General features: G+C 42.4%; 1 protein-coding gene across 1 annotated transcript; it reads right to left on the reverse strand.

The window, feature by feature from the left end:
• Positions 1-3,374: 3,374 nt before the first annotated feature.
• Positions 3,375-25,585, reverse strand: slc9a5 (solute carrier family 9 member A5; the record flags this gene model as incomplete). The annotated part of the gene is made up of 16 exons (XM_080844110.1): positions 3,375-3,937; positions 4,036-4,167; positions 4,713-4,791; positions 5,473-5,625; positions 6,180-6,306; positions 6,436-6,527; positions 9,174-9,300; positions 9,459-9,529; positions 11,377-11,466; positions 12,716-12,918; positions 13,185-13,405; positions 17,237-17,414; positions 17,742-17,820; positions 20,355-20,518; positions 20,788-21,090; positions 25,264-25,585. 16 exons carry the CDS (start codon positions 25,583-25,585, stop codon positions 3,375-3,377), a joined length of 2,904 nt encoding a protein of 967 aa, XP_080700236.1.
• Positions 25,586-25,814: the final 229 nt, after the last annotated feature.

Genomic DNA, 25,814 nt, shown 5'->3' on the forward strand with positions numbered 1-25,814 from the left:
AGCTATTGTTAGCAGGCTAGCTCAATCAAAGTTCGATGCCACCTGTTCACATGGCTGGTCAGCGAACAGTAATGTTGGCTAGCTAGGGTATCTGGTTAACGTTAATGTCATAATTGTATTATGTTAAAGAGTGTCAAGACGACTTGCATATTTCACTTACCTCTTGGAAAAACAGGAATCTCGGGAAGTGTTACAAATTTTGAGGGAAGCCGGATAAAATTGTTTAACTACAAAAAGGATGTATCATTTGATGATAACGTCACTGTTAACTGCTTTGATGGATAACTTTATGTTACGTACTAACGTACTACGTTACTTGAGCGCATTTTGTCCTGCTTCCTTGCTAGACAGAAAAAATCAGGTTGTTGTTAAGTTATACTTTTCGATTGGTTCGATTAGCTCTATTCCGTTTCTCGCCAAATTGGGCTATTTAAAGAAAAAAGAAGAAAAAAACACACATGCAAAGCCAGATCTGCAGTTCTCAGTGAGTTGACCGATACTGTATCTGTCCCAAACAGAAGAAAGGCACACATTATATGTATTTGTTAGTTTATATGAAGTGAGTTAAAATGTATCATATTAAGTATCAACTTTATAGCAAATTCAGCATGCAAAGCCATCATGACCAAGGTCACTTTGATAATTTAGAGCAGCGTCGGGTACATTTCAGTCCAGTCAGACCAGTGTACTTTTGTTTTCCCACTAATGATGTCATCACTCCTGGGTGCTGCAAGGTTTTTTTTAGAGTAAATGGCACATTAGCACAGATCTCCTTTGAGAAGAAGCCAGGGGAGCCATACCTCAGCACTGGGATTGGGAAAAAAGAAGCATTAATGAGGGAGATCAGCGTTCAATTATTCATCAGATTCTCTTTTTGGACCTCAACTCGCCTTTGAAATATTTGGACAAATGGGCCAACTGCCATCGCTATATCATTCACTTTAATAATGAAATAGGAGTCAGTTCACTAAATGGCTGTTATTGTTTATATGATGCTGTAATTTACTATGTGAGTAATGACCCCATCTGACAAGATACATGGAATAATAAAGACAGGACAGTTGTATTAATTTAGACACTTTTTTTATTTATTTTCTTCCAGGACATCCATCAGTGTTACAATGAATATTTCATTTCATTTCGGTAAAACAATTCAAAAGCTAACTCAAAACAGTCAGATAGGGTATATGGCCAATCCTTAGCAATTTGGAAGTTAATAAAAACATTATCTGGGTTCACTTGACAAAGTCACCATTCTCATTATGCAACAAGCTCAAATAGCATAATGCTGAGCTGCTGTGTGTTTAGTGTCAGCCCCAGCAAATATTAAAAAGACCTCTTCTTCTCTATTAACCCTTTCCTCCCTTTAAAAAGGCTCCAGCACCACACATTCTCTTACAGTTCATATATATTTCACATGCTTGGCGGAGAATAAGCATCTTTGTTTGCATACTTAAACAATGTTGATTATGGCTACCAGCCTGAAGGCTCTTACATAGGAATATTCACTCGCAGTACAAAGACAAGAACTGGGACCTGTGGTTTAAAGGGTTCCAAAGATTGCACGATATTTGAAACAATCAGAATTTTGTCTAATGTGCTCTGATTCACTGGACCAGAGGGGGAAAGTGATTCCGATAACCCAAACTGAAGTTGTGTGAACGCAAAGATTTTACATACAACACCAAAAAAAAAATCGATTTAATTTCTTTCATTTCAGCGTCAATATGTTTCACACCATTTTGTGCACTGAATACAATTTAATTTAGCTGGTTTTCGGTATAACTTTACTTGAATTTTGCAAAACACTGTGAGGTCTCAGCATTGCCAGGTGTATATTTAGAGGATCTTTGATATACAGTATGTGCTATGGGCACCTATAACAGCAGGCACAACAGAACTGAACATTTGTCTATTTAATTGGTTGATCTTAAACTGATTGCACACCGATTATAGGCACAAAACATTGTTCCGTCCCCAAAAGCTAATTAACATAAACTAAAAGTCATGACAAGATATATAACCTTCTAAACACACACACACACACACACACACACACACACACACACACACACACACACACACACACACAAAGACAATTTAAAAAGACAGTTAGAAATGGCACACAAGAAACATTCAATTTGTTTTGTTTTCCCCCCACACTTTGGTCATTCAAACAATTCTTTGTCCATTTTACATTTTTTGTGTCAGCTGTGCAAAAAATAAAAACATCTTCCCCAGCAGGCACGAGAGAGGAAAACAGCAAAGCAAAATAAACAGGTACTTTTACGTGTTGAAATGAGGCTGTGCTTGTTTAACACATTTGAAATAAAACTGATACGCAAAGCACAAACTGAATTGATTTAAAGTGCAACTTTACAGCTAGTGAAAGAGAGGAACTAATTGATTAATCCAGTGTGTGTCATAACTGTGAGTGATGAGGAAAACAGACACCCCTCAAAATAACTACTGTAGTAGATATTCTGACTTTGAGAGGTTGTGCAGCTTTGGTAATACTGTCTCCTTTCAATTCATATCCTAAAGATTTATCGGCGCAAATAGGAAGTGAGTGGCTTGTACGGCTTCACTGCGCTGGCTGGCAATGTGCCTCATGAGAGCTGAAAGACGTGGGCCCGCTGTGGCTACCCTTCAGCACAAGTCACGTGGTGCCACTGCTCCCTCTCAATCTCCAGGCAAAGAAAAGAGACTCGCCTGTGCTTTCATCCCAAGAATTTGGGCTTCACAGTGAGGGTTGGCTGGCCTGAATCCTTGTAGTCTTTCACTTTTGTTTTGGATGGGCATGCCAATATCAAGACTAAAGTTAAGCAGTTAAGCGTTGCCATTTAGTTATTTCTGCCAGCATTGCTTTTTGTCCATTTCTCTGTGGGGTAGGAGAGTGTAAATTAAGCTATTGTTTAATATGAACACCCTGTAAGGCATTCCTAATAGGGTCTAGACATTTTTCAGTGGTGTTACATGCTGACATGGACTGACAAGGATATCTTAGTACATAAAACAGGGCACTGTCTGAAATCATGGAAATGTTACTAATGTTTCCATGATGAATGAATTGCCCTGTCCACTCTAGGACTCCATTGGATACCACTCAGCGTATTTGTAAAGTACTGTCAGACTAACACATATTTAAAGCTATACTCAAAAATAAGCTCCTTTACATTTAGCAATGCCCTGTGTTTAAAAACACTATTTAAATTTATATATGAAGCATATCATTAATATATAAAAAAAGAAAGTTAACCTTTGTTTTGAGTCACCAACTAAGGCTGTTAAGAACGACCTCAGATGAGCAACATAATACGACATGAGGTGGTCGACAGCTGGTAAGAGAACATATAGGGTATTGACAAAGGCCCTTACAGCTGTGTTGGCCCTCTACTGTAAGGCTCATTGCCTGGTGGCGTTGTCACCAGATTCCTCAGATACACGCAGGGGTTCCTCCTGCGGGCCGAGCCATGTGCAAGAGGAGGCGGGGGTGGAGGGGGTGGCCGTGCAGACGACATGAGGGGCTGCATCTCCTGCTGCTGGTGGGAGAGGGCGCTCTCCTCCTCGTCTCCTGCCGGGAACCGGAACTCGCCTGTGGCCGGGTTAGGAACAGGATTGGAGCTTTCCCCAGCACTGATCCCCGTTACGGGCATCAAACTGGACAGCGGGCGTATGGGACCTCCCATCCTGGAGAGGGCGCTGACACGCGGGTGCTGGGGCTCAGAAAGGACCGGTGGGGATGACAGACTTTCAAGGGAGGACATGCTCTGGTTCCAGGCCTGCTGGAGGTCTATGGGGATGATCTTGGTGGCCTCCATGGAGACACAGACAGGTGAGGTGCCCAACCCACTCTTCCAGGGCAGGGTCCTCTCAGCACAGGTGGGAGACGGAGGGACAACGGGAGGACTCTGGCACCCCTCCAGTGCAGCAGGGACTAGAACAACATTCAATCATCAATACAGTGCACTAACACAAATATTTATCAGTGGTATTTAATGGTATATGTACAGCCACTGTCTCTGAGTTGCTCACCTGATTTGGGTCTCTCCTTTGGAGTTTCGGGGGCCTTTCGAGCGACAAAAGTGATTCCCATGTCCTCCTCCTTCTCAGGTTCAGAGTGCTCACCCTTACTCTCCTCTGGTTCAAATGGCACAGCCACTGGGTCTGTGTAAAGGTTTCATTAGAGAAAATGCAACAACAACAAGTGTGTGTGTGTGTGTTGGGGGGGGGGGGCGGTGGGCAGGTGCAGGACATGGAAATAAAGGATGGTTGGAAGGAAAAAAGGGAATGTCCACTCAATTCTAATGGTGTAGGAGTGTTTGAGTAAAAAATATATTGTTTTCATTGAGTATATTATACTGTATATGTATATATTAAATGTAATTGATTTCAATAACTTGGAGGACAAATACATTTGAAATGAATAGTGTTGGCACACACCACCAGTGCTGATAATAGAGATGTTGGGGTTTTTCTGAATTTACCATATGTTATTAATATATATAAAAAATAATTGAACACACGTTTATCTATGGGTTATAATTCATTTCCACAAAACTATACATTTCATGCCAAAAGTTTCCAGCATTTAATGTCTTCTCTATAATATGATCTTCACAAACACACACACGGTCTATGAAGGTTTTAGTTGGAGAGAAACAGAGTTAATGAACTTCCAGACAGCACCCTCAAGCAATAAAACAACATACCTTTGTCTTGCCAGCTGACATTGCGTCTGGGTTTGTCATTAGTCTCCTGGTCTTTCTCTTTCACATCTGAACCTCTGCGCTGTGAAGGGGAAAGCATGAGGAGGTTTATGACCAGGGTACATCAGGATGCACAAACATGCCAAAGTGTTTTCTACTCTCACCTTCCTGTTGTCGATGCTGTTTGTGTTTCTAGGTAAATTATAATGCTGGCTTTCTTACATAACAGAATACCTCAAATCAAGTGATGAGAGAGAGAGAGAGCTGAAAAGAAAAGTACATAACGTGATACTCCAACTTGAGTCACGAGGCAGGCACAGACATGTGTATTCTTGGGCAAGAGCGGTTGAAGAGAGAGTGCATTTATCTCCGCCACTGGGACCCAGTGAGAACATCCTGTGAAAAGGCCCATCAGTCATGATAAACCTCCATCTTTGTCAGCTTGAAGGCTGATGTCCTCACTCTGCCCTTGTGAGTGTGAACTTAAGTTACATTCAGGAGAGACCCTGCACCGCAATCCCCTCTCTTTCTCTCTCTCTCTCTCGCTCTCTCCTTTGGTAATATGGTGTGCACTGTTCAGACTTCATAGCTGGTAAGGATTTATAAATACTGTATTTCATTCACAGAAGAATGTAATGAACGGATCATAAAATAATTGGTGGTCTTTGTAACGTAATACCAATGTGTGTGAATACATTTGAATATGTGTGCTTTGTCCTCTCTCTTTCTGTCCATGTCTCCAGATACAGGTGTGTGAAATAACCTTTTTCTGGCTGCGGTCTTTCTTGTGGCGCTTGTGGCGAGTGGACTTGAAGGACTCAAGACGGCTGCGCATGTTTCTCTGGAAGACCTCACGGTCCTGCCTCTCCTGGTCACCCACTGTCATGAAGTGTCGACTGTAATGGGCCTGGTGGTACTGGTGGTACGGAGGAAGAGCAGAGATTTATTTATAGACCTTATATGCTTCCATGTAAGCCATTTTCAGACTTAGCTCTCAAGTCAAACAGTTTGTTGTTTATGTATTTATTATGTATGTCTGTCTGCATGTGTGTGTGTGTGTGTGTGTGTGTGTGTGTGTGTGTGTGTGTCTGTGTGTGTGTGTGTGTGTGTGTGTGTGTGTGTGTGTGTCTCTCTCTCTATATATATTTTTACAGTTCAATGCCACCCCACTAGACTCTCAGGTGAAGAGTGTTTCTGTTCACAACCTTACCAACCAATATAACAAACTGGAATCATTTTATTTACTTAACAGTAATGTTCAGTAAGTGTCACTCTCCTTGAAGCTAGGGGATTTATATGCTTGGCCTTGTAGTCCTACTGAAAGAACTGCGCACTTAACTGAGTCTGAATACAGCGGGTGGTTTGTCATGGCACACACTGAAAGGGGTGATACTATGCCCTGAAGGAAGTGGTTATATGGTGCAGGATGTCCAACAAATAGCTGGTAAGAAACGGATCAATGAGTCATACTCGTCTCCGAGGCTTGTAAAGGTTGCCGGCCAGAACATGGTGTGTCTCTGTCTCCTCCTCCACTTTGGCACTGGGCACCGTGTCTATCCCCTGGAGGTCCAGACACACGCCACTGCCATTCTCACGCCTGAGGACATCAATAAAATTATAATTATAACCTTAGCTTAAGACATATAAGTGTGCGTACTGCATGTACAGTTTGCTGCCTGCCGTTGTGCATTAGGTGAACTGTACAAAGCGTGAATGCTGTACTCACAGGTAGTTTGTGACGTTGGTGGCCTCGGGGAAGGATGTCCTACTGGCCATGGACGGGAGAGACAGCCTAGCAGACGTCAGCACGTTACCACCCTGGACGACAGAGTGAAAGAAAGAAGAAGAGAGAGGGAGGGAGAGAGAAAAAGAGAAATGTAGATGTATGTCATGTATGTGAGTTGTTTCCTGAAGGAAAACTAAATGGGTGTCATCTGGGCCTTCCTTAGCATCTTGGCAGGATGACAGCACATGTATATGCTCTTGTACCATGTACCACTGGCCTCTTTGTAGTACATGTAGAAGAAATGGCAGAGACGAAAAGCAGCTCTCCCTTTGGTAATTTAAGTGGGTACCAGCCATACATCTGAGGTTTCTTCACCTCAAAGCTCTGGGATATGGTTCAGTAATGACTCCTGACAATGTAAGTATGATGACTTCTACCATTGCCTGTTCCTTCAGACTTCCTCTATATGCTGTGGTTGCAAAGATGAAAATGGCCATTAAACATTTCAGGACAGGGCCGTGCATAAATGTTCAACAGACAAAAAAGGAGTTAAATCTAAACAGCATGCATTGCCGCAGACAGAGTATGGCTTGGACATTTTCCTGCTCTACATGTAAGGTATTCATTGCTGGTACTTTTTCAGACAGCTAATCTTGATTGAGTGGTTTTCTGGAAAACAAAGTAGCCCAAAAATTAATTTATAGCATAATTTCCTTTATATGTTTTTCCTTGCTAGTGCATTGGGTGGCCTAAAAATGAGTGAAAGGTACTTTTGAGCTTGTTACATTTGTGCTAATATTAACAATCTGACTCAGCTCAGGAAGCTGACAGGTTTAAAACTCAAGGATGCAGGAAAAGACTCTTTTTTTGGTACCGGCCTTCTGTACACACAGAAAGAAAAAGGTTGTGGCATGAAAGTCTTTGCAACAAACTCTCTACGATATTCCCACCGCGCAGGGGCACATGCCTGTCCGATCCCACAGCATGTTTGTGTTTCTGTGGCCTGAGTTTGCATACATACATCACAGAAGAAATTAAATTAATACAGGGAGATAAGATTGTGTACTCTGAGTCAGCTGAGAAGAACTCTACCATGAGAAATGTTATTGTATTATATAGGACTGGACGGCCCAAATAAACAAGCAATGATGTTATCACTGAACAATAATAAAATGACTGAGTGGAATATGATGAAGATGAGGGGAGGCCGGGTGAGGTTATGAGGAGCCAAAAAAGAGAACAGGAGACGCTCTGGCTTGTGTGCAACTGACAGAATATGTTTCAGAGGCAAGTAGTTCGGACTGTAGACAGACCAAAGCTTCATGTTCTCAACACCACACCTCCCAACTGGAGTGAGGCGGCCTCCTCCCTGTACTTTCCTATCAGCCCTTTTCAGCACACATGTGATCCTGGGCCGGAGACATCACTGCCTCAACCCACGAATCCGCCCTCTCCCTGTCTGCGTGTCAGTACGCACTCCCCCCTGTCAATCAGGCAGTTTTTCATTAGGCAGGCTCCACTCAACAGCCCAACATAGCAACTTAGGAGATCCCCAAGTTGAAATGTAATACAATCACATTCTCTTTGACACAGAAAAGGCTTTGGCACCCATTCCTGACACCTCACTTTGAACATAATTAAAATCACAGCCAGACTTTGAACTGGAAACATCAAAACACTAGGAAACAGCGCAATGGTTTAGTATACACATGTTCTCTTCATATCATATATACTAATGATTTCATATGACATTGATAAAATACATACACACACACACACCTTTTGGGTGAAATAGTGTGTAACTCACTATTAGCAAACTAACAAGATAGCAAGATCCCTTTTTAAAGGAATATAATTGTAAATTGTCTATTTATATAACTCTATGGATATATAGATATTTATATGAATATATAGAGATATCTATCCCTTTGGAGGAGTCTTCCAGCAGTTTGCTATTCTCTATGTCTCTACAGTGCTCTAATGTAATTCAGCCCTTGGTGAGGATTTGTAAGGAGTCTGACTGCTCCTGCTGGCACCGCCCTGCTGGGGCCTTCTTCCAGCATCGCTGTGATGTCACCACCACAGATGAGTATCTTTGATGTGGCAACAATCAGGTATCAGATGCCTGCAGGGAGCCAGCGCCGGCAGTTTGGCGTCGGACCGGGAAACAAAGGGGAGAATTATTCCCGTTTTTTGACAACTGTTGGTCTGAGGAACACTCTCAGGAGCCCCTCTATATATCTCTCTCTCACACACACACAATCACTCTTCATCTTACACTCTTTCTTTATCTCTTTTCCCTTCTTTATCTCTCTCCCTCTGCACCTACCTGTGTTTAGTGTCGTCGTCTCTACACACACTAACAATAGGCTTTCGGTGAAAAGTCTGCCTTTTGTTGGTTGGCTGGGGAATCACAGTCATAAGTCTCAAAAGAACGCTTTAGGCTTGGGACAAAAAGGGGACTATGCGTATGAAATATTTATGAGGAAAGGTATCTTGTAACAGGGACAGGACAACTCAAAAGCTTAGAATGAGTCCGAGCCCACCGACATATTGAAGTGCATCGCCATCTTGTGGCAACACATCACATTGTTCACAACACGAGGTGGGAAATGAAATGTAAACCGGAATCAAGCTCTTGATATGTTTAAAGGAGGAAACTTAATTGAAACCACTAGTTAAATTGATCAAAAAAAGCAATTAGAGCAGTAACTTTTCTGTGAAGTCAGTAAGTTCACCTGGTCAATAACACTGATGGCATCCCTGATGTTGATCTTCTGATAGGCCTCCCACAGCTCACTCTTGCGGTACACAGATTTGCGCATCAGGAGCTTGCTCAAGTAGTTCTTGTCAAATTGCTCCCACCTGCACAGAGGGAAAAAACAGTATTGATCGCAAGGCTGTTGAAAAGAGTGTTGATTACAATCGAGCCACTGTTCTCAAACTCATAACTAAATTTAGGTGTCCCTTTTTTCGGGAGCTCTATTTTGAGAAAGTCAGAAGCTCCGGTAAAAGACACTAACTTGTCTCTCCAGTGGTGGTATCCGTTGAGGCCAGCGATGTCCTCCACTGCCGCCAGGACGTGGTCAAATGCCTGAGGAGAGAAAGCAGGTCGAGTTCAAGTTCACTGAACTTCCAAAATTTCTCAAAGCTTCCTTGCCCATTTGTAAAGCCACACTTCCCACACATCATAGCTCTGCAAGACCTGAATTTGCCCATCAATATAGGCCCATCAGCTCTGTGACCCGTACACAAGCTGGTAAATGGATTTATCGTTAGTATTCATGGGGAATTATATGGGAGTGACAAATGTGAAGTTGTGGTACAGTGTCACAGAGAGGCTGAGTCACATCCCTATTTTCAAACCACCATGTTCAGTGAGGCAAGGATTATCCTCCCTCCCACACCTCGCCCCTGTCCTGGGAGGTCCCAGCAGGCAGGCTGAGTTGAGTGGACACTGGCTGGGGTAGGCTCTGATGATTTATTCATCTGACTGATATTAGAGCATCAGTCTCTCTCTCTCTCTCTCTCTCTCTCTCTCTCTCTCTCTCTCTCTCTCTCTCTCTCTCTCTCTCTGTTTCCCTCTCTCTCTCTTTCTTTCTGCTGCACCTCCCGCAGCTGCCACTACATGGGCTTATAAATACACAGCTGCCGCATGGCAAGCTCATCGTCTCAATGACACAGATCTCCAAGAATGAATCCGCATGCATCCTACACACACACACATGCACATACACACAAACTTCTGGGGTTCAGATACTGTAAATAAAGGATTATGGTGAATTTGCCCATTTTTGTCACATTTGCCAGACAAAGGCCTTTTGAACATAATAGGTTTGGGATGGATTTTAATTTGTAAGAACAAATGGACCATATTGAGCACACATAGAACCTGTCATGCACTTGTTTCAGATTGCATTACATTTGGACTCATAATGATTCATTCTGCCAAAAAGAGCTGTGGTGAAAAGGCAAGAGTTGGCTACTAGCCTATGTATATCAAAATGTGTGTGTGTGTGTGTGTGTGTGTGTGTGTGTGTGTGTGTGTGTGTGTGTGTGTGTGTGTGAGTGAGCTAGTGTGTGTGTGTGTGTGTGAGTGAGCAGTGACACATAGTAAGGACCGAATAGCATAATCTCCCTATGCTTCCATCCTAACAGCCTGAGAACAGGTGTATGAGACAAATGGCTTCCTCTGTGCTGTGGCACTGATTAGGTAGCCATAAATCTTCACAGATACGTACAGCCCTATTAGCAGACATCCACTCTCACAATGAGGCAGTGAGTCAACACTGGCCATCACTCCTAAAGTACAGTAGTATGCTTGACTGGATGCCAATTCACTGTAAAACTACTGCCCATTAATGGCGAGTGGTGAATTTATGGCATTTTGGGGACTACATGCTAACTCAGATGGGATACTCAAGCAAAGTGAACTCAAGCATTTCATTTTAAATGTTGGCTATTGGAAATGGAGACTGTAAATTTCATCCTGTTACAGCCCTAAATTATTTTAATTTCCCACAATATAGTTATGAAGTATTCATATTAGTTCAGTAAGAATGAATGTAGCACACATATTGTTTGAGGACTGTCACATCCTCACAAGATATAACCTCTGACAACAACTAACATTCATGTGAAACCAGGTCATAACACCATTGTTGTAAACGTAATGGTTCCGTTCTTGACCCATGGGAGCTAGCTAGAGTATCTACTCGTGTTTGTTCAGTGTTTACTAGTATGTATTCTACCTAAAATACCTAAAATCAAAAGTATCAAGCACTTGATCACTTCTATCATATCATATTAGATCTCCAAACAAAGCAACATTAAAAAAGCATTTATTTAATACAAATACAGACCTAGACCAAAGAGTTAGCAGCCACAAAACTCCATCCCATAGGCCTTGCCTTGAAGGTTGACATGTCAGGCAGTACTCACTCGCTCGTGGATCTCCTCGTTGATGGTGGGCTTCCTCTTCGTTCCCCGTGGTACTTTCAGCCACCCCACCAGGGGTTTGATGGTCAGTCCCTATCAGGAGGACACAGGGAAAACAAACATGAGATGAATCAAGAATCGCCACCTCTACTGTAAAATGTCATAAGAGGGGAGTAATAACAATAAGAACAGAAGACTGCTGTTATAGTCTGTAAAACAGCAATATATGCTCATAACATTATATACAGCACACTGGTTTTCAACAGTCTTTTATCTAATCTTCACACTAACACTGCTAACTATGGCTGGCTAATGACAGATAGTGTTTCTTTCTAAATCTGATACCAGTCTCCACTCTGGAGAAGTAATACAATGGCACATTATATTGAAATCTGTTTTAGAGCTTCTGCCTTTGGCACTGTGTCCTCAGATACCTCCCAGCCGGGCACCAGTTGGAAGCTAATGATGGTGAAGATGTGGAGGGACAGGGGCCATCACAAAAAACACACACAAACACACTCAGTCAACACACACAAACACACACAAACACAGTCAATCTATTTATACACTCACACACTCTCTCTCTCATACACACACACACACTCTCTCTCTCTCTTTCTCTCTCTCTCTCTCTCTCTCTCTCTCTCTCTCTCTCTCACACACACACACACACACACACACACACACACTCTCTCTCTCTCTCCTTAACACAAACACACACACACACACTAAAAAACAATCTTGAGTACACACACGCAAACAGTTGCACACCATTATTTGCGATAAATCTCTTCATTCATCATAATTACATTCTGCGTTTTCAGAGAAGTGATGGCAATCGCGACAACCTATCACTGGGCAGAGGTAAATGCCAGGCTAGACAGATAAATTATCTGTCTGCACAGACACATAGGTATAAAGGGGGGGGGGGGGGGGGCAGACAGATAAATGTAGAAAGAGAGAGAGAGAGAGAGAGAGAGAGTGAGTGAGTGAGTGAGTGAGTGAGTGAGAGAGAGAGAGAAAGAGAGAAAGAGAGAGAGAGAGAGAGAGAGAGAGAGAGAATGCATTTGCCGAAGGGGAATAGAGAAGGCTGAATAGACAGATGAAGATGCCCAGACTCAGGCGTTTCTAGAGGCAGGAATATTGGAATGCTAACCAACCCCTTTGCACATCAGTGGTAATGTGTTGTGGTGATTGCAAATATATTCAGTGTTGTATTACATCAAATTATTGTTGTATTGTTTTAGAGTTGTATAACATTAATAGTTCAAATGTCACATTTTCTCTGCTGAGAAGATATGATTTCCATCCTCAACAGATTGTATTTTCCAAATATGCTCACCTGAAACATTACTGTGAAGAAAACCACAACTATAGTTGTTGCAACAAAGTAGTCTTTGCCCTTCACATGTTCTTCATCCAGAAGCACCACCAAGGCGAAGGCAACTGCACCTCTCAGGCCACCGTACGACATCACCACCTGGTCGATCTTGTCAAGAGGAACCAGTCTGAACCAGTTCAGGAACCATGTTTGCCCCACAACCCCTTCCATGTGAGAAAAACAAAATACATCAGATCATCTGGCTTTGGACAAAAGTGTCTACCAAATGCCATAACCATAACTATAGCATATATTTATTTACAAAGAACAAAGGGATGCTTCTTCACTGATAATTGTATGACATTTCATTATTCATTATTCTGCATCCGCATCCTGCAGCCAAGTTATTAAATTAGCTTTAGTTCATGTGTGGCGGCTCATTACTTTGGTCGCTGTCGGTCAATGAAATGAGGGCCCATTGTGTGATTACCCATGGCTCTGAACACAAAGATGAAGATCAGGGTGCAGGACACCAGGCCAGTGTCCCAGGCCCACTTTGACTTATCAACAGCAGAAATCCCCAGGAAGATGAAGATGATGGTCTCTGCAATGCTGGCCAGAGTCTTCATGGTGTACTTCACAGTAGTCCTGGACTTCTGAGAGATGTTTGCCTCCACATACTTGTTGCAGCCAATGCCACAGAATGTCAGCCTGTCAAGGTGAGTGAGAGAAGAGAGGTTCTGGTTTCAATTACTGGTTTACTGAGGAACTGGTTTCAATTCAAATTAATGGCTTATGGCACAATGGCACATGACACATACTGTATGTGATAAAGATTAAAAACACATTAAATGTCTGTGTGAGAAAATGTAGACTTTTCTTTCGTGGCAAATACACTGAACTAATCATGTATCTGGTGCCTTGTGTTCATGTCATGCTCTTTTCATTTAGCCAAACTGCCTTTTCAGACTGGTTCAGTTAGTGACCTTTGTTCACAGGGTTGATTTTCATTCCATGTCCCTATTCAGCTCCACAGGTGATAATGAGGTTGGCTTATCACACAGTATAATCCAGTATTTGCAAAGGCTGACAATACAGCTAATAGACACACCCTCTCCATATCTATGTCTTTGTGCAGAATAGAATATGGTCGCCAGGATCTGGAGAGACACATTATCTTAATACAAATTCTATTTTTATACAAAAAAGTAGACGATGATCATTAAATTCGGACACATTTTGTGACCAAAGGAGGGCGCTTGTTGAATTTTCTTCTGAGGAAATCTGGCCGTAGGGCAAATATGCCCTTCTCCTTCACAGTCATCTTCACAGGATTAAGCCCCATGTTAATTATCTTCCCATACAATCTGACCTTTACACATCTGTTACCTAACACACTGCAAACCTTTTCTAAATACAGAACTGTTTTGGTCAGGATAAATTATCTAATTCAAGCATGAATAATCGTATTAAGTGTTCTGACTTGCACAAGAACCAAATTAGTTCCACTGGGCCTGGACTAGCCTATAGGGCAGGGGTATCCAATTAAAAATCTAAGGGGTCCAGTTTCAAAACATTTTCTCAATCTTGGTATATTTTTTATGACCGTTGATTTCACTGATATAGGACTGCATGTGTTTTATGTACCAACAGTCAAGGTGTGCATTATGATTCAGATCAAATGAAGGTCTACATTTCAATAATATTTCAACAGTGTTTATTGTCTTTTTCCATATTAACATTAAACATAATGTGTCCAGCATATTCCCTAGCAAAGTTTCAGCTACAGCACTCATGCACTCAATGTTGGGCAGTTAATGAATTAGTCAGGATGATGGTAGATCGGGCATACTGGGCTTTAAGATCATGTATTTTCTGTGCTCGCAGTTCGGATTTGAGAGGGTTATTTTGATCAAATTCTTTGTGCTTCATATCTTCAACCGCGAACTGCAATGAATCTTGCTTTGCTTTCCCTCTCAACTCACACGCACTCTTTTCTTCAGTCAATTTGTCTGCAGCTCGTGCGTGCACCAGTCCCACAGCTCGCAGCTTTAACAGCGAGCCCGTGCTGCGAAGAGTAGGCTATCATCTGATTGGCTGCTGGCATTATAAAGTTTAAACAAAAACATAGCCTACCATAAAGATATGGTTAATTGAATGTATGTAACGGGTTTATAAAAGTCACCCAAACATCAGTTGTTAAAACCGCTTGGTCAAAATAATTTGAAAAAACATTTAGTTTTTAATTATTATTTATTTTTAATTTCTTTTGCAATTGTCTCTTGTCTGCATCGTCATGTAGTTTAATGGCTTAATAAATCACAGGGAGGACTTAATGCTTGTGTTACTGAAAATGACATTGTGTACTACATTTTCTTTTTCAAATGGTATCGTCGATTGCTTTGAGAAATATAGCCTTGGATATTTCAGTGATATTATATTATCACCATACTTCTTCTTTGGTTAAAAAATGCAAAGCAACAAAGCAATAGGTATAATACAGTGTAAGTGCAGCATTTTAGCAATACCATAGACAAGGGTGGATATTTAAACCACATAGCTAGATTACATGTCATGACAGCTACATTATTGACTGCAGCCTCCCCCATGCTGACGCCGGGGAGCAATTCATCAAATACGGTTAAGATGGGCACTGCTGCCATATTGATCCAGGAAAGATTTTATTGAACAAGAGTGGGATTCGTCAAGAGACAGAGGTGCATGTGCATGCACACACACTCAACACACACACACACACACACACACATACACACACACACACACACACACACACACACACAACTTACTCACAGATAGACATACACACACATGCAAAAGCACCCACCCACACACACACACACAGACAGACAGATACACAACTCACCCAAAGATAGATACGAGCACACACATGTCCACACACACACACACAGTGGTGCGGCAAGGGGGGTGCTGAGGGCGCTGCATCAGGCAGGGAAAAATAAATACTTTATATATCTTTATTGTGGATTCACAGGAGTTGTGAATGTTAATGACGTTTATAATTTATGCCGAGATCTGGAACATGCCACATAATCGATCGTGTTATATGTTTTGTTGTTGTTATTTTTTGGATCTGTTTACATGTTTAGATTCTCGCTGGCAATAATTGTAAGGCAATACCCAGCCAATTTCAACTTCGGCCTCTAGGCTTAATTTAGGCTATGTATGTGGATATAATCGTAGATGATGGAGGACATTTGCATAAATTGAACTCCGGCAGTGAATGTGTACTGGCTACGGAAAAATGAAATAAAGTTTGCATTTATTAGAAATATTTCATACTTGGTTCTGGTGTATTTTAAACGTTTTTTAAAATGTCAGTTAGTGGTCGCAATCAGTGCTATAGCCTCTAAATACTTGTCTAATATTATATTGTTGTGACGTGACCAGAGGCGGAGATCCCATTTCTTTGTAGGGGGGGACAATGTATGGTAACATTTCAAAGAGTAATTCCTGGGGGGGGCATGAAAAAGTTGCTGTCTGGCCCTATTGCCCTCCCTCTCTGTATGCTTTCTTCGAACTGCGTTTGCTACCTTGCAGGACTAGACAGCTAGCTAACACAGCTAAGCTTCAAAGATGATGAAACCACAAGTCTTTTTTTCTCTTCAGATCTGCACGCTGAATCCGGGGTATGTTCCACGTGCTTCGTTACTGCACTTTACTGGAATAAATATTGCACACTTTACTGGAAAAAAGATTGCGCACTTTACTGGAATAAAGACAGATTGCTGCATCAACCACAAAAGAAACTCCCTTTTTGTTACGAACACAGATTGCATCCACAAAAGAAACTTCCATTTACCCCAAAAAAGCGCTGGCGGACCAGAATTGGTGGGGGGGGGGGGGCAACTTTATAGATCCCCTCCGGGATCTCCGCCTATGTCACATATGTCAGTAGAGCCCACAGCACCCCAGGCATGAAAGAGGTTCCAGCGCACCTGCACACACACACACACACACACACACACACACACACACACACACACACACACACACACACACACACACACACACTTCTGCATCCCTCTCTACTCCTACCTTGACTTTCCTTTTCACTCAGACATGAGTCACTCTTGCAGCACACAGCTGAGTTTTCCAGCTCCGTGCACAATAACAAGACTCACTTCTACCAAAGTACAAGGCCTCCTTCTTTGTGACATAAACTTCAAAGAGGGGGCCATTAAATAACATTAAAAACTGAAACAGAAATGAGAAGGCGTACATAAATGCTGTTAAGAATACTCTGAAACAGCAGGCCTTCTTTACTCTTATATTATACAATAAATTGTAGCAGTGAATGCTTACTGCACTGTATCAATGCAGTATTGGCAGCAGCCCAGGTTGAAATAACCATGCTGTTGCTTATGCTAGAATCTAAGCCTCTAATTTTGTCTGGCTTACCTTCACGCATAGTAACACCATAGACCACAGCTAGGTCTACCAGCCAGGTCTTACAAGCACTACTGAACTGTGCAAAGGCATTGATCTGGAGGCAGTACTCACGACAGGATGGCCGACAGGGAGAAGAGCTCGGCAGTCAGGTAGGCCAGATACACCAGCAGGAAGACAAACAGCGGCTCAATGCTGCGCACTTTCTTAGTGAATCGTGTGGTGAAGGCGAGGATGACGGCAAAGATCAGGCCCACCAGCGTTCCACCGATGCTAACGATGAGGAAAGAGGCTGGAGGTGAGAGGCACAGACAAGAGACAGCAGAGAATAGGAGAGTGTTATACAAAAGAAATGCATTATGACAGGCTGTACAGGGTATTAGACAGTGTTCTATTCTTACTGTGCATGAGGCAAAATTAATACAAATTGACCCAAATGACATACTGCCTCGATTTATCTGTTCATATAGCCTACATGCGTGAGGCTACTAAGGTACAGAGCTAACTAAGTCCACAAAGCACATTATTTTCAAGGACATGATGTGGAGATGGGAAGAATGATGTGTATCATTAAAGCTTTGTATGCCCGTGTGTTGGGCATGGTGTATAAAATACTCACCTACTCCTTTGAAATAGTCTGCAGTGAGAACATTGCCAGGGCCCACAGCCACAAATGAGATATAAACTTTATACAACACCTGAAAAAGATGAATGATTGTCAAGTTGGTGTACCTTTGCCACTGCCATTGAGATCCTTTCAGACACAACTCCTACTCTCTGCTCTTTGGAACTCTTGACTCATCATTGCATTATTGGAAATCAACATGCCCCTAAGAAGCCCTCCAACATCACAGGGCCATTCACATCCTAATTATATTTCCTGTTTATCCACTGTGCATCAGGCCCAAATGCTAAGATCACGCTAATGAACTCTACCACAGAGCTCACTCGCCCTGGCTTTAAAAGCATCCCTTGATTTAACCCCAAACACTGACTCATCCACCCACCGGCAGCACAGACAGACAACCCATAAAGGTAGTCCTTTAATGTACTGAAGTGGAAGTCTAATTATGAGTCTTAAGGCAGGTGTCCTCATACAGATAGACAAAGAAGAGGTCATTTGGTGCAAGGGGGAGGGGTTGCATTTTGACGTGAATTGAAAGCTTGCTTAATTCCCTGCTTCCCATTTACCATATGGCTGCTCTGTTAAGTTCCTATTATGTGTAATACAATTGTGTCCCTATACTCAAATACTCTGACAACAACAGCTGGAGATCCATGCTATTCCCATATCTTTATGTATTGCACATGTCACACAATAATAGCATGAGCAGCCAGACTCAAACGGCAGTGCTGGGCATTCAAACAAACAAGTCCTGTTTTTCTTTCTTCTTTTCTTTGAATTCACAAAACAAAGAGTCTGTATTTTTTTTTTTACAACCCATCAAACATACAATAGCAATGTGGTTTTCCTTCATTTCATTTGATATTACTGACACCAAGTTGCAGCATGTCCATAATTTGCACACAAATTCACCGTGCAAATTCTCAAATGCATGGCTGCACAAACTAATATTCACATAAACCAACACTAGCATGTGCTCAAGATTCTGAGAAAGTGTGGTGGGAACCAGTTTCAGACGAAGAAATCCATTTAATGTGACTGTGTTAACTTAAACTAATCTTACGAGCTACATGGGTACGCTAAAGTTGGTTGTATAAGACTTAAATACAAGAGAAAGAAAAATGGGGGGGGGGGGGGGGGGCGGTAAGTATGCTTTCTCTGTTGACACGCAACAATGTAAATAAACTTTTCTGGGCCTTCAAGGAAAGGAGCTTTTGTTACTTTCTAATGACCTTGAGCTTAAGGGAGTAAGAAATGGAGCCGGAGAACTCAGAGGCCCCTAACCCCAACTCCACTGATCCAACGCAGTCTGCAATCTCAGAATTCATGAACTTTGCTTCACCTTCACAGCACCTTAACTTGTGACTTTAGCACTGAAAGACTATGAGAGTTTATAGTTGCTATAACACAGTAACAGAGGGTCCTACTGTGTGAAACATCTCTACCTGAACATGGATTCAGGATTGTTTTGGTGTGAGGTAGTTTGGGGGAATATCTGGGTGACATTCCAGCCTGGGTACTAGAGCTGTGCCAGTTGCACTGGGAATGAAACACTGGTAGGCTACGTTGAGCAGATTAGCACAGACGTAGGTACAGTAGGCAATGCCCAGGAATGTCAGGGGTTGGCTCAAACTCTTAATGTGCTCTAATCCGTATTGCTAATGAAGGAATAGTTAGATGGGTGTTGCTTGCATTAGACCAAAGAAACATTAAGACCAAAAGACTGACAGTCGTTTTACTCTATAAGGGGTCACTCAAACAAAACATCCTTGTGTTGCACCTCTGTCTTAACCAAATTATTGGTAAGAGATGTTTTCCCCAATTTAAACCCAGCAAAGCATTTTCTTTGAGTGACTTAAAGAATGAACACGTTGCCATGTTGTTTATGGAAAGGCCTGATGCACAGGATCTAGTCCCTTTTGCGAGGCAGGCTAGGAGTTGTGTACAAAACGTACAAGAGGGTGAGCACAAACAACAAGGCCGCACTTACATTGAAGCTGTGTGTGTGTGTGTTTGAGTGCATCAGTGCAGTGGATAGGTCTAGTGGATAGTGGAATGGATAGCTCTAAAACTGTTTTGTAATTTGAGTGCTTTTATATAGAGAAACACCTCTTCACACGCTTTTAAAGGTGGATTTAATTCAGGCTTCCTCACTAACAGGGAGATCCTATGAGATCATCAGACAGACTCAATATCTATTATGGCAACAGACAGGCTAGAGCTTTATCAATAAGTTATTACGCTGCACTACATCTCCAGAATAAATACTACATGACCTGACATTAAAATGGAGCACTGGTGAATATTCATGACTAAGAGTAAACAAGAAAGTCAATTCTCAGTGTCAGCCACTAAGTACATTAAAATACTGTCAGTCAGCCTTCGACATCAGATGAATCAGGAGGATTTGTTCTTTGTTCTTCCTTGGTCTTTGACAGAGAAAGCTAGCAACAAAGAGAGGGGTACTATCGCTATACTCTATGGTGTCCTGCCATCTTTGGAGTCACATGACCTTTCAGCATCTCCCAGTAGTGCTCCTGAAACTGGTCTTCTCTGCCACTAATGGAGGCAGTAAGGGGTCTTGTTGACAGGGGGTAGATGACTCACCACGGTGACTGCATCATTGAGCAGTGACTCTCCGAACACGATGATGAATAGGGTCTCGTTCACGTGCACCTCCTCAAATACGGCCAGCACAGCCACGGGATCCACTGCTGAGATCAGTGCCCCGAAGAGCAGGAACTCCATCAAGCCACCCTCCACCTTTTCGTCTATGCACATGAGATCCATGCATACGTGAACACATGCACATAAAGTACATACACACACAGACACAGACAAAGATACACACACACACTCACATGATCACTGCCAGTTGTGTTTACAACTCCCTTATGGACAAAGAAATCATACAGTACAGAAAGAAAATGGCGGACAGCACACTACATTTTGTATACACATAATGCATATTTTACACTTATGTAGGGAGAAACTAGCAGGTATAAGTCCTTCACATATGCTGCCACAGACAAAGCCTCACCAATAACCCCAGCCATCTTCATCCCGTACAGGCAGAACCCCGTGCAGAAGGCATTCCACAGGGTGCCCACCACAGCGTACATCAAGATGGGGCCCAGGTTGTCGAAGAAGAGCCGGGCTGGCATGAAGTACCCGGCATCTCCCACGATGGTGGGCAGCAGGAAGAGGAAGAAGAGGCCCGGGTCGAGCTGGTAGAGCGGCACCTTGTTGGTGATGAGGACCACGCCGCCCAGCACCAGGCCGATAATGATGAGGATGCAGCTCTCGGGTACCACAGTGGTGAAGCGCTGGGAGAAGTGGAACACTGAGGAGGGAGAGAGAAGAAACAAATCTTACAGTCAGGGAGAGCAGATAGTCTCACATTAATACATTCATATTTTGGCAATGTATTTTACACATCTTTATGCCCTCAATAATACATATGTGTGGTATACATCCCACAGTAATAAGGTCAAATGTGGACTCCTTGGGACCACAGTAATCCAGCGTGGACATCTGCCAGACAACAATGTTTGATCGTCAGAGTTTGAAAGTTGACTGTGTGGTACAGAATGACATTCAGTTCTCATTGAACACCTAGAGTTTAGACTGTAGATTGAGAGGGGATTAAATATGTGCAGTCTAGACTTAAGGGATATTACATTTGAAAACAAATTGATTTGTTTTTGCTTGCTGGACACTACATTAGTTATTGTCAGCACACAGAATGAAAGGGAAATATTATTGAAAACTGTACCTGCAAGGTAGCTGACAATGTTCACCTATTGCAGTTCAAAGGGATGGATAGAAATCTCTGAGAAGTAAGCATCTCTTATCGTCCCACATTAATGTTGTGCTCCTTCCTCTCTTGTAAATCGATCTATCTAATCACTTTATGTAAAACACGATATGAGGCTTTTAACCATAATCACAAAATCACAATCAACATCTACAAATGGAATAATTTTAGTGGATTCAACCGTGGCAGTGAATTGAGGCCGGCCATAAACTATGACTCCTCCTAATTGCAGATTACATACGACAGATGGAAATCACTGTGAGTATGACTTGGGAATGTGCTTATGCAGTCTTTCTGTAATCCACTTAATGATAAAATGTCACACAACTCTTCAGTGGCAAACACTTTGCACACAGGCAAGGGAATTTCACAAGCTGCCAACCTCACAGCTCATGTACAGAGTGTTAACATGGCACCCTTCCCGATGAGGTGAGAAAAAGACCCTGGTAATCTTTATGCGTTGCTACAATTAGGGCATACACAGAACATGAAGTTGGACTAATTCTAACATCAGACGGACAACACAGAGAGGAGGGCCTGTTCACAAAAACATCAAATGGATTGAAGTGTCCAGATGTTCATTGTCCAAAGTACAAAGACCTCTCCTGAGACTTCAGTGGACATTATGGGTCTAAACACACATAATGGCTTAGATGGCTTAGACTGAGACTGACTTGGTGAACAAGAACACCAAAAACACATTAACAAGCTTTTATAGCCTTTTTTTATTTTTATAAATTACAATTTTATTTTTTTAATTTTATTTCATTTTAAGGACAAAAGGCCTATGTGTGCAGATAAAATGACTAGTACACACTACACACACATACTTAAGCATATGGAAATAAATAAAAATGATAACTGTAGATAGTGTGTGTCTACCGCTACGGTTGTGGGGAAAATAAGTGTGCCTAGGTAAACCGGACAAATGTGGAAAACCTCCCCTAGAATCAAGAGTTAAGTGTGTTGATGTACTCCTAGGGCATGAAGAACGAAAGGGGGGATTTGATATAATAGGCAGAAGAGGGTGGGTAATCAGACTCTTCAATGGTGCAGATTATTCATGTGTTTGGTGTCCATTTTGGCCACAGGAACACATCAATCAGCCTGCCATGAGTCATCACAGGGAGAGCACAGAAGGCTAGGAGCAAAACACACACACACACACACACACACACACACACACACACACACACGTAGAGGTACACTCACATACTGTACAAACACACACATAACACACACACACACATAACACACTCATAAACAGTCAAACTCACATATACACACACATCTACATACACACTCAAACAAGCACACACACACACACACACACACACGCACAAACATGCACACACAAAGAGGTCGGACACGCATTAACAAAACATGAATGTGGGCATGTGCTACATGCAAATGAAACAAGACAAAGAAAAAAATCATGCCATCTGCTCACACACAACTAACACACACACACACAGAGACTGGGAGAGAGAGAGAAAGCGAGAGACAGGAAGAGAAAGACAGAGAGAGAGAGAGAGAGAGAGAGAGAGAGAGAGAGAGAGAGAGAGAGAGAGTGACACAATTGTTTTTAAAAGATACTTAGACTACCACAGTTGCAGCTGATAACAGTCATCACTTACCAACCGTGCAGCCAACAAAGGCCCCCACACTAAGGACATGATCTCTTCCTCAGTGTATCTGTCAGCAAACAACACACGCTGCCACTCCTACAAAACCATTTAGCCTTTTAAACGGAAATGAGTCAAACAGGAAACAGCAATGAAACCACAAGGCACACTTCCACCCTCTTATTTCAGCTAGTATATACGGTCCAGACGGTCATAACAGCAGCAGAAGTACCTCTTCTGTGTACTCGCACCTGTTCCTCCACACTGAGACCTGCTAGTGGGCCACCGGTTCTTATTAGGGAAAACCCTAGGAGTGAAAAAGGCTAAAGCATCCCAGGTTTCTCTTAATGCAAAGTGAGGTGCTCTCCATTTGTCTTAATGAGTGGGAGCGTGTCAGTCATGGTTTTCACTGCTAATGAAGTGAGACAGCACACGTTCTGTCCCTCTTTTAGGGACCCCTCAGGGTTTCGGTGTCAGCTGAAAGTGTGCTAAAGAGTAATGTGTGTGTCATAGAGAGAGTATATATGTTTGTGTGTTGTGTGTGTGGGGGTGTGTGTGAGTGCAAAGATAAGAATAAACGTCAGATGAGACTAACGTTGGTAAAGGTGAAGTGCGAGGAGAAGGATGTGAATACCTGCTACAGAAAGGTAATGTTAATACCAACCCTGTCAACTATCTCAGACTTAAGGTGACTCCATCTCAGGTAATGGACATGAAGGGTAACAACACATGAACATATTTTTCACTATTCAAATGCAATAACCCTATCATCTCTATGGTAGAAATATGTTTAAGCACACTTTCTTGTGTGGACAGCTGAGTTGCATATAAGTAAAGTGAAAACATCTCAACGATGGTTTTGGTGTTTTGTGTGGAGTGACTGGATATCCAGTTCCAGCCTATTTACCCGTTTTATAAATGTATGCCATCATTGACATAGTTTTCAGCTTCATAGTTCTGCTTGCCCTTATATTAGTAACTTTATAAGCATGCAGTATTCCCACAAAGCCGTTCTACAACCAATACTTTAAAATGCTGGCTGTTTCCATGTCTATCCACTCTCAATATTGTATGTTTCCTTGAGTGTATAGGCTGCATGCTAGAATGGTTTTATCCAGATGCATTTATTAATTTATCTGCTTGCTTCTGACTCTCTTATCTCCTGCCCCGTCTCCATATTCTGCACAGAGATTTATTCAGGACAAATGTCAATGGCAATGTAAATACTTAGTTTTTAGTCAATCTTTCATGCAAGACTGCATGTCCCACGTTAATCAGTTGGTGTATTCACCACAAACAGCATCTTTACAGCTTGGATAAAAATGAAGTGGGCTGACGAGATGCCTAGCAACCGCCCACACAATCAAAAGGCTCCAAAGGACAGCATGTCTTACTGAGTGGACCAGTCAAGTAACAACGCCAATGTCCAACTGGGGAGACTGATCGAAGATGACCAAATTTGCTCCTTTAAACTGACCTATTTTAACATGCTTTGCCATTATTACATTAGTGTGCTGTAACAGATGGTTAGGAATAGGAATAACGTTTAATATAATTAAAAATAGGCTGAATTCTTTTTCATTGAACATTAGGTAACTTCAGCTCTGTTATGCCATCCACTGTATGAAGTCTCTCTCAAAACATTATTTTAAACAAAAGAAAATGCATGTGGTTTCTCACTTTGTTAAGGTACTACCATAGTAAAGAAACCCGTTTCTAGACATACCTCTCCTATGCCCTTATCAAAAGAATGTGAGCAGAAAGTGTGCTTCAAAAGACTATGGTTGATGATGCGGAACCGTCTGTACTGCCAGTAGGAAGGAGGGACGCTACATTGAGGCAACAGCTACTCAAAATGTTACATACATCATGCCCAAATTGTGTGCGACAGAGGAAATACATGTCTTGAAAGGTACTAGGCTAGGGGCTCTCATAGGCTGCAAAGTTACTTAAAGTATTTGGTTACTTTAAGAATATGGAGTGGTCTTGGAAAATCTGTGTAAGTTTAACGGGTCACATACACTAATCCATATTAGCAGTGTGAATTTGTTGTCAAGTAGGCTTGATCACTTACGTATTTTTGCAAAACTGGCCACAAGAAGCCACATGGCGATGGTGTAAGGTGTCTGCACATAACTCCATTCCCACTGTACTATCTTATAACCTCCTCCGTGATGAGACGACTCCCCGTTGTCAGTGGTGGTTGCTGGTTCTTCGGCAGACCTGACAGACCTTGCACTCCCGGGCTGATTGTACTCTGACTGATGGTGAGCAGTGGGGGTAGTCACCGGCAGCGCACTGAGGGCTAGCTCCGGAGGCAGCGATTCTGTCAAGTAAAGGTCAGCCGCAGCCTCACCGGCAACCGTTACCAGCAAGAGAAAACTCACGGCTAGCATCTTCCCTGTGCGATCAGCGGTCTGTCATCTTGCTTTCCCTTATATACGTCCAAAGGTGTAGTAGAGGTACAGCAGGGCGCCCTGCCACCAGTTTACAATATAAACACCTTCAGTCTCCGGTAACTCGCAAAGGTACCGCTGCCGTCTGTGACACGTGATCCAACTCTCAACGGACCGTAAAGACTTTCATTAAAGAGCCACAACATGAATACTGCTGACGGGGCGTTCT

The sequence above is a fragment of the Sprattus sprattus genome, assembly GCF_963457725.1.
Source record: "Sprattus sprattus genome assembly, chromosome: 8".
Taxonomy (NCBI): domain Eukaryota; kingdom Metazoa; phylum Chordata; class Actinopteri; order Clupeiformes; family Clupeidae; genus Sprattus; species Sprattus sprattus.